This window comes from Ailuropoda melanoleuca, chromosome 8, assembly GCF_002007445.2.
Source record: "Ailuropoda melanoleuca isolate Jingjing chromosome 8, ASM200744v2, whole genome shotgun sequence".
In the NCBI taxonomy this organism is placed as follows: Eukaryota; Metazoa; Chordata; class Mammalia; order Carnivora; family Ursidae; genus Ailuropoda; species Ailuropoda melanoleuca.
This window is the reverse complement of record NC_048225.1, coordinates 71701650-71713635: the sequence shown is the minus strand read 5'-3', so window position 1 is coordinate 71713635 and position 11986 is coordinate 71701650. Positions and strand designations below refer to the sequence as shown.

The 11986-nt window shown below is 47.2% G+C and overlaps 1 protein-coding gene across 1 annotated transcript in view; it reads left to right on the top strand.

The window, feature by feature from the left end:
- Positions 1-6: 6 nt before the first annotated feature.
- Positions 7-11986, top strand: part of ILDR2 (immunoglobulin like domain containing receptor 2) — a gene marked incomplete at its 3' end in the record, with an annotated part of 50375 nt that continues 38395 nt past the window's right edge. The window contains exon 1 of the mRNA XM_034667641.1: positions 7-92. Coding sequence (XP_034523532.1) covers positions 47-92 — 46 coding nt within the window. The remainder of the gene's footprint in view (positions 93-11986) is intronic.

Below are 11986 nucleotides of genomic sequence, written 5' to 3'. Positions count from 1 at the left end.
TTCCCCGCTTCGCCCGCTCCTTCATCTGAATGGGAAGTTGGGGAACATGGACGGGGTCGTGCTGGCGTGGATCGCTCTCTTCTGGCTAACAGGTAGAGGCCGATAACTTTGTGCATATTCCCTTGGGGCCGCTGTTCCCACCCCACCCCCATTTCCCCCCTGGCTGGGCTTAAAGCTGCTTAGCAGGTCGGCGGTAAGTGGGGGAAGGGGCTGTGTGTGTGTGTGTGTGTGTGTGTGTGTGTGTGTGCGCGCGCGCTAGAATGATGGAGGAGGCGGGGGAGAACCCCGCTACAAGTGAGACGAGACGGATGGAGATGCAGGTGTTTGACTCCTCAGGAGCTTGTTCTGTCGCTTGGGCATTTCCTCTTCCACACAACGGTTCTTCTCGGTCTTACCCTGAGTTGATGCTGTGGGCCCTGGGAAGAGCCTGGTTAGAAAAAAAAAAAAAAAAAAAAAAAAAAACCCAGGGGNGAGGAGACATTAATTAAGAAAACTGATTTTCTGGAGGTGAGGGGTGGAGGGGTGTCTCCCTAATTCCATCCCTAGAGAAGCCAGGAGACCCAGCAGCGTTATCTCTGTGGCTCCGGGGGGTGCAGTGGGACGGGATGAGGAGGGAGATGGGGATGGAGGCTTGATTGGTTGTGGAGTTTAGGGCCCTGCTCTCTCACGCTTGGTACCATTTGAGGAGTGGTCCCATAGCGGAGAAGAACCTTCCTCCCGAAATAAACAGGCTCCCCTCCCCCAATAAAGAGAAATTGCAGAGATAGCAGAGATCAGAAGGTGGAGCTTCTCCCCAGCATTAGAGTCACTTCCCCTAGCTGGATACTCCGTGTTTCCCCCTCCCTTTGGGTGAACTTTCTCCCCACCCGCCTGAGGTCTGGAAAGGCTGCGAGGTTGAGGGGCCAGTGGCCAGGCAGGGTGGCTAGCCCTGAGAGATTCACAAAGTAGCCCAGCTTGGGTACTGGTGAGGATGGGTAGGAAGGAAGGTTCGGGTAGTTGGGAAGGGGCTGAGACAAAGATACCAAGCAAGGTGGAGACAGAGTGATGGAGGAAAGGAACAAGGGATCAGAAAGGTTTCAGGGACAGGGTGAGAGCAGTGCAGGGCAGGAGAGAAAACAGAAAATGGCACCCCCCAAAATTGAAGTTCTGTCCCCTCTGGGGGCACCAATCAGAAGATTTGGAAAAATCAAGTCAGTAGGAAGTTTAAAATATCTGAGGCAGTCCTTGAAAGAGGGTAAAATGTATTTAAGAAGAAAAGCAAAAACTCTATTTCCCTTAGCTTCAGAATAAGATTATTGATTGCCTCAGTTGTCCCCCCCCATTCCAAATGGAGGACCCCTAACACTGGCTGTGCTCCATGCTGGCTTTTGCTTTGGGGAATGGGGGTGGGCAGGGCTCGTCTGCAGAGTTAGCCTCTTCTCTTGGCTGCTCTGAGTTCATCCGTCCCACATTATTCAAATATGAATCATCTCTAATTTCAGGGTTTGGCTGATCCACGTCTCCCCACTCCCCTGGCCTCCCAGTGCCTTCCACTTCCACCCTCACTGATTCTGAACGTCCTTGATTTGCCTCTTCTGTGTTATCATGCTAGAAGGGAACTTAGGCCTGAAACCCGTATCACCACCTCCCCGAGGTCAACTAGGCATCCCGGGGTGGGAGGGCTCTACGTCAGAGATGCTCTTCCAGACACCCCAGGGTGTGCCCAAGAAAATCACCTGAGGGATTTGCAGGGAGTGGGAGCAGGAGGGGAACATATAGCCCTGCTAGATGGCCAACAGCTGTTGATGAGATGGAATCGTATCACTGGAAGGGGCCGCAGGCCATCTGGGCCAGCTCTCCCAGTTTATAGAAATGGAGACCCAGAGAGGTAATAGGCACAGAGCAAATGTGTCATGGAGCAGGGACTCGAACCCAGTTCTCCGAACCCCAGGCCAGCCCCACGTGCACTCTTCGAAGCTGCCTCTCTGGGGTTTTTGGTTGTAGGGAGTTCTGTTTTGTGTGCATTTTGAGGGGAGTTGCTGCTTTGTCCGTGCCTTCTCTTGCCTGGTGGCAGGCAACAGGTTAGTTCCCAGGGCCATCTCAGCTGTCAGATGGCTGGGCTTCTGCGCTCTGCACATGAGGCTGGCTCTCAAGATCCCACTGAGCACTGCAGGCATCCCCTGAGCCCAGCGTCTGCTTCCCCCCTCAGCCCATCAGCCTGTCAGTAGTGCTGCTGGACAAGCTGCCTTCCTCTCAGCCTCAGCAAAGTAGAGGAGCTAACAATGGCGCCTGGGGGGTGGGGGAGAGGAGCAGTCAAGGATGAGAGGGATTCAGACTCATCGTTCCCAGCAAAACCATGAGAGGAAAGGTAAGAAATTTCAGTCCAGCCCAATCAATGAATTCTCTCTTGAGGGGGTGGTACAAAGGGAGGGAGAATGAGGACAGATTAAAAATGAGTCAGAGAGTGGGGGGGGGGAGGACGACACATTCATTCTCCCTCTCCCTCCCTTTCTCCTCCCCCACTTTCTCTGTCTCCTCCCTCCCCCCTCCCCTGTTTGTCTCTTTTAATGCAGGCTGAGCAATTTCTAATCAACACTTTAGTTTTTCCCTCAGTCTCAGGGAGCTCCTTCCTTGTCTTTCATTGCTGAAATTCTGCTGTATGCTTAGCCTCATGATTTCTTATTGTCATCGCGACGCTGCTTCCTGTAATAAATTGTTGTTGTTTTGAACAAACGCAGTGCTTCTCAGCTGCTGTTTTAGCAACAGGTGCCATCCAGCCGTAGGACCTGAAGGAGGGTTCACTCGGTCTTTGTTCCTGAACGCGGATGGCGTTTCCTCCTTTCCTGGCAGCACAGGCTGTGAGAAAGGCTGGCGCCGTGTCCACCCTGTGAACACACACTCACGGGCGGGGAGCAGGCGATGCATTTTCCTGGCGACTCTTGGGTCTCTCTGTGCTGAAGATGCCTTGCTCTCTTAGCATGTCCTTTGGTATAGCCTTTTGGTTTTATTCATTCCTTTATTCATCCAGTCTACAGGCACGTATTAAATTCCTGTGCTTCCGAAGTGTTAAGATAGGTGCTGAGTCTAGAGAGAGAGAGAGAAGACACCATCCTCCCACTCCAAGAGTTGTCAGTCTAGTCAGTGGCTCCAGTGATTTTGATTCGGAAGCAGGAGGTCTTCCGATGAGACACGGCCCTGCCTTCCAGCACTCACAGCCTGGTGGCAGGACACGGGGATGGAGTAGCCTTGGCCAAGCAGTCACGGAGACCTGCACCAAGTGCTGGGGGCTGCTTCACACTGGCTCCTAACTCAGCCTCCAGGGGGGAGAAGGTATCCAGGGGTCGTTGTTACCTGGTCTGGTTTGCATTCAGGTAGATGCCTGGTGACCATGTGCCCGAGACGTTTGGATGCGGAGAGTTAAAACTTTAATATTTGCCCTGGAGAAGGAAGAATCGCTTATAGAGATGGCTGACATCTCAACTTCCATTGCCTGTCTCCTTGCCTGTCCTCCATACCTTTCCATTTCTCTCGCCCCCCTGTGCTTTCCCCTGCAGAAGAGACCTTGCTCTGACCGGAGCATCTTCTTTCAGCACTTCGTCACAGCTCTCCCCACTCCCCTCCTTCTCTCAGCCAGATGCTTCTCTCTGGACCAGAAGAGGGGGCTTGTTTCAGTATCACTCTTTAGAGTTTAGACTCACATGATTCTGCTGGTTGGCTAGTGTCTACAGACTTGGAATTACTAACAGGGGCAGTCTTAGTGCAATACTACACCAGTAGTCCTAGGGCAAGTACTTAGTGCTCAGTACATGTTCGTAGTGTTAGTACCAGGACTGGATTGGTGGAAGGAAACCTGACCTGGGAGTTAAGGATTGGGTTCTAGTCCTACCTGCTCCACAGATTGCCTATATATCCATGGGATCTGGGTCTCATCATCTGTTGAATGAGATGACTTGTAAAGTCACTCTCAGCTCTAAGACTCTATGGTTTTGAGTCTTTTCTCCATTTAATTTTGAAGAGTTGGAAGCCACAACTAAAGAGTGACAGGTCCAGTCTTCTTTTTATAATTCACCCAGTGAAAAGCCCGTTTCTTCAGCCTTTCCCTGATCATTAATGATTGGAGTGAAAGACACCAGCTGGGGAGGGAGAGCTCTTGTTAGGATTTTTGGAGAAAAAGATGGAATAGCATTCAGGGCTTGGCGGATAGGAGATGGTTCACTCTGAACGTTTAAATTGTGGTCATACTGGGGACTGGTAAAGGAAGGCAAGCACTCTGGACCAGGTGGGATGAATCCCATTGTAGCCAACATGGCCCCCGGATGTCCCTTCTAGTCTCAACTTTTTGTTCCAGGACCCACTCACTTTTTCACTCCTTCCAGCATTTTAGCTGTTATGCCTCCTTTTTCCCCAGTCAAGAATATAAAGAAAGGTATGACGTGGTGGTTGTTCTTGCTTATTTATACGCTATAACACTTTTCCACATGTCAAAGGACTTTCATGTACATTATGCCTTTTGATCAGTCTAAGCAAGAATGGCTGATATTACGTACTTCTGCATAAGAAGACAAAGGCTCCGATAGACTAAATAACTCGTCCAAGGCCATGGTATCTTATTGACTAAAAGAATAAGAAATAGTGTCACTGACTTAATAGGACTTGGTTGTGTCAAGTGCCAGAATCTAAGGGAAACATTCTTTTCTCCTTACGGTGGGTCAAAGTAGAACTCTCGATTTAGGTGAACGTACCTGGTGTCTATTATAGGGCACTGGGTAGTAAGGTTCCGAATTCATAGAACTCAGGGAAATATTGCAGGGAAAAGTGAGAAAGGATGGCATTTAGGTTTTCCAATTAAATTCTAAGATCTAAAGGAAAGGCATCCATGAGAAGTGAGGCACAGGAGAGCAGAAGATGTGACCCAGTGACAGCAGAGACTGCTGGCATCTCAGAGCCCATCTGGGACTAGGGGCTGGTGCTCTGCACCCAGGAGCCACACAGGATGTCGCTGTGGCATATGTCTGCTTAACATTTTGGTCTTCAAGATAGCTTCTGGCTCTCTGAAAATGAAAGAAGGCATTTTGGATGACTAGTGTTCTTTATGGGCCAAGAAACAAAGAAGAACTCAGAAGAGCATGCTGCTTCCCCTCTTCTCCTGCAGTGTCTGCAGTCCTGCAGGAAGTGATGCCTGTGTTAGGAGGAGAACCCTCGCGTTCCGCTGGGATCCTGCATCATCACTGCTCCCATGCCCTTGGCTCACCGGGAGGCAGACTCAGAGCCAGTGCAGGGAGAGGGATTAGGTTCAAACTGACCTGGGTTTGAATCCTAGCTTAATAGTTTATCTTATTTTCTTTGGCTTTAAAAATGGGAAATTAATTTACCTTACAAGTTTGTTGTGATCATTAAAGTGGAATTGTGTAAAACTCCTAGCACAATGTTTGGTATGCAGTAGGCCCTCAATCCTAATTATGAACCCCAGATCAGTATATTAGTCAGCATTTTGAGATAGCAACGAGCAACCTCCAAATCCCAATAGCTCACAAGAGCAAACATTTAGTTTTTGCTCATATTACATGTGAGCTGAAGTCAGCTGCGAGTCAGCTGTGAATTGGCTAGAATTGGTAGACTTGGCTCAGTTCCAAATGTTTTCTTATTCTGAGACCCAGGACAAAGGATCAGCCACTGTCTGGGCATGCTTTTGTTGTGGCGGAGGGCTCAAGAGGGTAGGGGGAGGGCCTAGAGTGACCAGAGCCAAGCATGCACATGCCTTTGAGCTTCTGCTTGGACATGTCTTATGGCATGCATGGCATGCCGAAAAGCCCAGGGTTTTTGGAGTGGTAAGTGCACTCTGCCTACAGGGAACAAGGCAAGAGTCTGGAGGGAAAACTAATTGGGAGCAAATAATATGATGTATCAACTGGGTTAAATCATTCAACAAATGTGTCAAGTACCTGCTATGTAACAGAGTCTTTAAAAGGCTGCAGGGGAGAGTTTGCTGTGAATGACATAGACAGAGAGCTAGATAGGAAATTCTCAGGCAAATGCGACGTCATTCTCCGGGGTGCTGTGACTGCAGTAAGAGCAAGAGGAAACTTCTAGAGGAAGTGATAGCTGAGCAAGTTTGGAGGGATACGTAGGAATTACTAGGGGGAAAAGTGGGATGGAAGAAGGGGGATTTACAGAGGAAACAGCATGTGCAAAAGCCAAGAATCAGGGAGGACGTGATTTCCGAAAATTACAAATGTTTTAGTATGGTTGGGGAATTTAGCGCTGCAGGAGGAATGAAAGAGAGTGGTCCTCTCTGAAAGGGGGCCAGTTGTCCCTTGTGCTCCTGACGTGGCTAGAAGGAGTCTTTAAAAGCGTCGGAGCAAAGGAGTGCCAGGAACAGATGTGCATTTTGGAAATATCATTTGAACCACAGTGCAGAGAAGGAGTTAGATGTGGGCAAACTTGCAGCAGAGACCACCCGGGAAACTCCTGCGGAAAGAGAGACAAGGCATACCGAGAGCCCGAAGTCACAGGGCGCAGTGGGGATGGGAGAGGTGGACGGAGTGACTAGAGATGGAATAGTGATGGCCCGGTTGGATGTGCAGGTTGAAGGGGCAGGAGTGTCAAAGATCTCTTCGGGTTTGTGGCTTGGGCTCGCTGGGGTTGGCATTCGTGGGCATGAAGTAATACAGGAGAGAAACATGTAAGGGAGGGAGAGAAAGGCTTAATATTTTGCATTTTTACCAAAGTACAGTCTAAGTCGCTGTAACAAAGAGACTCTAAAATACAGTAACTTACACAAAATAATTTCTTTCTCCTGTAACAGTCCGGAACTCCTGGAGGTGAGTCTACCATTCCCACCATGCGGCTGCCAAGACTGCTCCCGTGACAGCCCTTCTCAGCCAGTTGGAGCAAGGAAAGCAGAGGGTCAGGGCACGCAGCTTGGGACGCATCTTTAGGAAGGTGGCCCAGAAGTTGTACCTGTCACTTCCCCTCACGTACCTTCATTCTGAATATATGGTCACAACTAGCTATAGAGAAGCTCGGAAATGTAGTATTTGGTTGGATTGGCTGGATGGATTAAAACCTGAGAAGTTCCTTTACTAATGGAAGGGGACAGTTAGTGTCTCCTCCTATAGAGTGACAAGGTGGAGGTGTCTGTGTAACACCCACGTGGAGAATGAGCTTATGTATTTGGGTCTGGAGCTCAGGTGAGAGATCTAAACCGGAAGCATAGATATCCAGGTGGTAAAGGTGGATCAGAATTTCTTATAGGAGTTTGCTCTGTCCAAAGAGCTGGTCCAATGAACCAGGACAGTTTCCAAAGTACCTCTGCCTTGCAGGATAGGGACCAACCTCTTTTAGTGCAGCTTTGGTCCCACTGGAACAGCAGGTAGTCAGCTAGACATTACTCATGAGCTCATTTAAGATCTCTGGAAGACAAGGCAAATCAGACAGAAAAGAGATATGCTTCTGGCTTTTATCTGCACAGTGGTGGCTGAGAATGGGAAAGCATGGCTCAGTTGGACACATAGGACATATGCTTAATGAATGGCAAGCTCAGTATGCACGAGTATCGGAGCTATGGGCAGCAAATAATAACTAGGCCATGAGCAAAGCCTACTTGGGCAAGGGCAGCACTGGCGTTTACCATAGCCCCATGGAAGAGGGGGAGCTATTGCTGTCTTTGAGGACTATTGGGGGGAAAACTTACAAGAAGGCTGTCATATTTTTTTCTAAAACTCCAAATGGTACATCCGGTCACTCTAACTGTAAAATGGGTCGAGCAATCAGGTGTCATGATAGCAAACAGGAGAAGCTGATCCTGGCCAATTTAGACAGGAAAGGAATTTGCTGGAAGGCAGTTGATTAACTTATAGAACCAATGGGAAAGCTGGATAATCAGGCTTAGATAGTAGGCAAATAACACGGGAATGTCTATTATTCTTTGAAAAGTCTTTTTATTTTATTTTTTAGCCCAGATATATAAGGAAGATGAATAGTTTCTATTTTTTTAGGGGGGGAAAGAAAGATCCAATCTGCACTTTTTTTACCTTTAAACCTTGAGCCTGCAGGGCAACATTTCTCCAAATACTTGGCTCCCGTCCCGACAATGCTACTGGAGGACGGACAGGCTTTATTTCCTCATCTGGACTATGGACCAAACCCAGAGGAGATGTGTGGTTACTTCATATTCACCTCCTACACTTAGAAAACCTGCCCATGCATTGTCCCTAAGCAGTGTCTTAAGAAACTGGGACAGTATGTTAAAAGTGAGAAGACAAAAGATAAATGTCTTAAGGAAGACCTAATTTGAAGGCAGGAGAAGGAAGATTGTATTGTCCTACTGGAAGAAGAAACCTTAGGAGTCTGAAGGCCAAGATATGCTGGGAAACATGCAATGCTGAGGTCAAAATCCCACCTCTGGGACTTCAAGACTTAAAAAATGAGCAGTATACACAATTTTTAAAGATGCCTATCTTTACAATGATGATTTTCCATAACCTTCAGCAGTCATCTGTTTCTATAAAATGGGGCTGTGTGGGGTGCCAGGGTGGCTCAGTCAGTTAAGCGTCTGCCTTCGGCTCAGGTCATGATCTCAGGGTCCTGGGATCAAGTCCCATGTCGGGCTCCCTGCTCAGCGGGAAGTCTGCTTCTCCTTTTGCCATTGGCCCTCCCCCTTGCTTGTGTGTGCTCTCTCTCTCTCTCTCTCAAATAAATAAATAATCTCTTAAATAAGATAAAATAAAATAAGATAGGGCCGTACTTCCTCTCAAAAGATGCTGGCAGGCAGGAATAGCTTACCAATTAACTAGTGGGGAAAAGGAACTTGCTTTGGGAAAAAATGAAATTGCTAAAATAAGAACAGCTTTGCTTTAGATACCGGTTTTGTTATTCTTGCAAGAACACAGTCCGTTGTGTATAGAATCCTTTTCTTTACATGAGGATTGGGGCAGGACCTTATTTTGCCACATGAGGGGAGACACTGTCTGCACTTGGAGGTGATCTTCCCTAGCCTAGTGACTAGCTGGGTTGGGGGCTGCTCTCTGAGCTGTCACTCATCACTCCACTTTTAGGCAGCTTTTCTAGGTATTCATCAGTTACTGGGGGTAACCTGCTAAGAAAGGTCATTCAGACTCACTCTTTCATTTATTCATTTATTCTTTCATTCTTTGATTCTTTCCACATTGTGTGAGCTTCACCCATATTCTGTGGCTTGGCTCTATCCTGGGGATCAGAGTCAACCAAATCCTGGTCCCTGCCCTCAGGGGCCTTAGAGTTAGAAACAAAGTTTATATTGAATTTCTCAAGATCCGGGACTGGTCTTTCCAATCGATTTTCCCAGAACTTAACATAGTGTTTTAAAATATGTTTTCGATTGAATTTGAATTCATTAGTCAAGGGCAGTTTCTCTGTGCATCAACAGCACAGTAAAAACCTCCAGGAATGGTCTGGGGGTCTGAGAGTGAGGATTCCCTCTGCAAATTCACAAGAGCACGTAATCTCCTGCCGTCACTTCTGACCCATCAGTATGGTGTCTGGTGCAGCTTTCAGTCAGAAATCCTCATTTTGACAGGTGCCTTCTGTATAGGACGATCCCTTACCTTGCTTCACTCCTTTTTCTGTCTTTCACTCTCTTTCCTAACCGTTCTTCTCCAGTGTTCCATACGACTTGCCTTCGTTTGTAGGATGAAACACGGATTTCTTTCCTCACCTCTGTAAATCTCTTTGTAAGAGCACTGACACAGAAGTCCCTTACAGTGTCACCAGGGCCTGGGCTCAGAGTGCCAGCCTTGCAGGACCCACACCCAGTGCCTCTCTCTCTGGCTGCCAGGTCTTCCTTCAGTTACATGCTCCTGTGTTTCCCTGGGTGAAAGGAATAGCAGATTGATAGTTAAAGAATGAACACTATTTTCGTATGTCTGGAGTGTGCTTGGGGCCAAATCACAGGGATGACCATATATGCCATGTCTAGGCATTCAGGTCTTGTCCTGGAAGGAATGGGGAATCAATGGAGGCCTTAAAGCACAGGATGGACAGGATTAGGTTTTTTTTTTGTTTTTTTTTTAAACAACTCTAGATGAAAAGTGTGGAGAGTATATTGGGCTGGAAGTACAGAGGCCACTTAGGAGGCTATAATAAAACTGAGAAGGAATGAAGGCCTATGTAAAGTGATGGTTAAGGGCTTTGCAGCCAGTCAGCCTGGGTTCATACCTGACTGTAGCTTGCTAACCCTGAGATGATAGGGAAGATACATACATTCCCTGGGATTCAGGTTCTTGATCTGTGAAATGAGTATGATAGTAATACCGACTTTATAGAATTTTTTGAAAAAATTCATGACGATACTACATGAATAATGCTTAACGCAATTTCTGACACATAGTGAGCATTTCCTAATTAATACCTAGTAGAAGGAATAGAAACCTAATTTAAGGAGGTGGCAGTGGAAATAAAGAAGGGTCAAATCTGAGAGATGTTGAGATTTAGTGACCAACCAAATGTATTCGGGGACAGAGAGGAAATCATCAAAGCAACGATTTCTATCTGAGGTGATAGGATGGGGGTATACTGGCCCATATACTGGCCTATATAGACTCCAGTATAAAAAGTACTAGGTTTTGGCGTCTGACAAGTGGTGAAATAGGAAAAACTCTGTAGGAGGTAGGACCAAAGCTCAGGACACTGACCTTACCCCAGGGCAGATCTCTTGGAAGTGGGAACCAGAGGTTGGGTGTTCCAGGCCAGATCTCAGCGTGCATGCGGGCTTGTCCATCTTAGTTTTCACCCCAATTATGTACCATCTCTGAGGGGCCTGATCTGGAGGTAGGAATGGAGGTCCCATGAAGAGGTATTTTTGAAGTTAGCCACATCAGTTTCAGATTTGGTTCAGTCGTGTTAAGGGATATAGGAAACAATACCAAATCTTCTGGCGAAGGGGATGGTGTCATGGCCCAAGCAAACAGGCTGGAGCTCAGAGGAAGCCCTCAGTTCCACTTGGGCAATTGGTTTGAAAATCAGGAGGAAAGGGTCCACGATAAACATAGGTTAAGTGAAAGAGATGCTGCTTAGGGGTGTAAAGAATCAAAGCCCTCACCTGGAATTCAGGGTTAGGGCCAAAAGAGCAATTCTAGATCCCACCCCCCAATGGGAATGGGGGTCTTAAGAGTCATGGCCAGGGCAGGCACAAGAACTGGGTGGCATTCATCCTACAGTTTGAAGTTTAGAGAGCTAAAGCAGAGACTGGCATTTTCAGCTTTCTCTCTAACTCTAGACCTTCCTTAAAGGTCATATGAACTGGCCTTTCCTTGAAATTTCTAGTCCTGTCCTCTCCAGTTGTCCAGATTTATCCTTAGCTTAGAGTCCCAGGATTCCCATTACACCTGCACACGTACACGCATGGTTGCCCTCCATTTTCTGATTTCCAGGAGTTGCGTGTGTGTCTGCGCCGTGATGTGACTGCCCAGGCACCATCACTGTTGAACTCCTAATTATACCTGTTCTAGCATTCCTGTTCAGCTTTGCCTGTTCTGCACTATGCACATTCAGCATCTCCCGGCACCTTCATAGCTTCACAGAAGTCAACAGACTCTTCTTGACAGCAGCATTTGCTGAGTGTTTACAATATACCATATCATCCTAAGTGCTTCGTTTAAAATTTCATTTGACCCTCAGTCAGTTCCATCAGGTAGTTAGGATTATTATGTGCCAGTGAGGTAATATTTACCAGTGAGGAAACTGAAATTCATGAGTTGAGAAATTTGCCTGAGCTCCTGCAGCTAAGAAGTGGTAGAGCTTGGATTCTAATTTAGGACTCTCTCCAAAATCCATACCTTTAACTCTAATGTTATAAAAAGGTAGATGTTTCGACACTGTGTTCCTTATTCTTTGGGACATGGATTTATCTTGTATGTCATGGAATAAGCTGNACGTAATCTCCTGCCGTCACTTCTGACCCATCAGTATGGTGTCTGGTGCAGCTTTCAGTCAGAAATCCTCATTTTGACAGGTGCCTTCTGTATAGGAC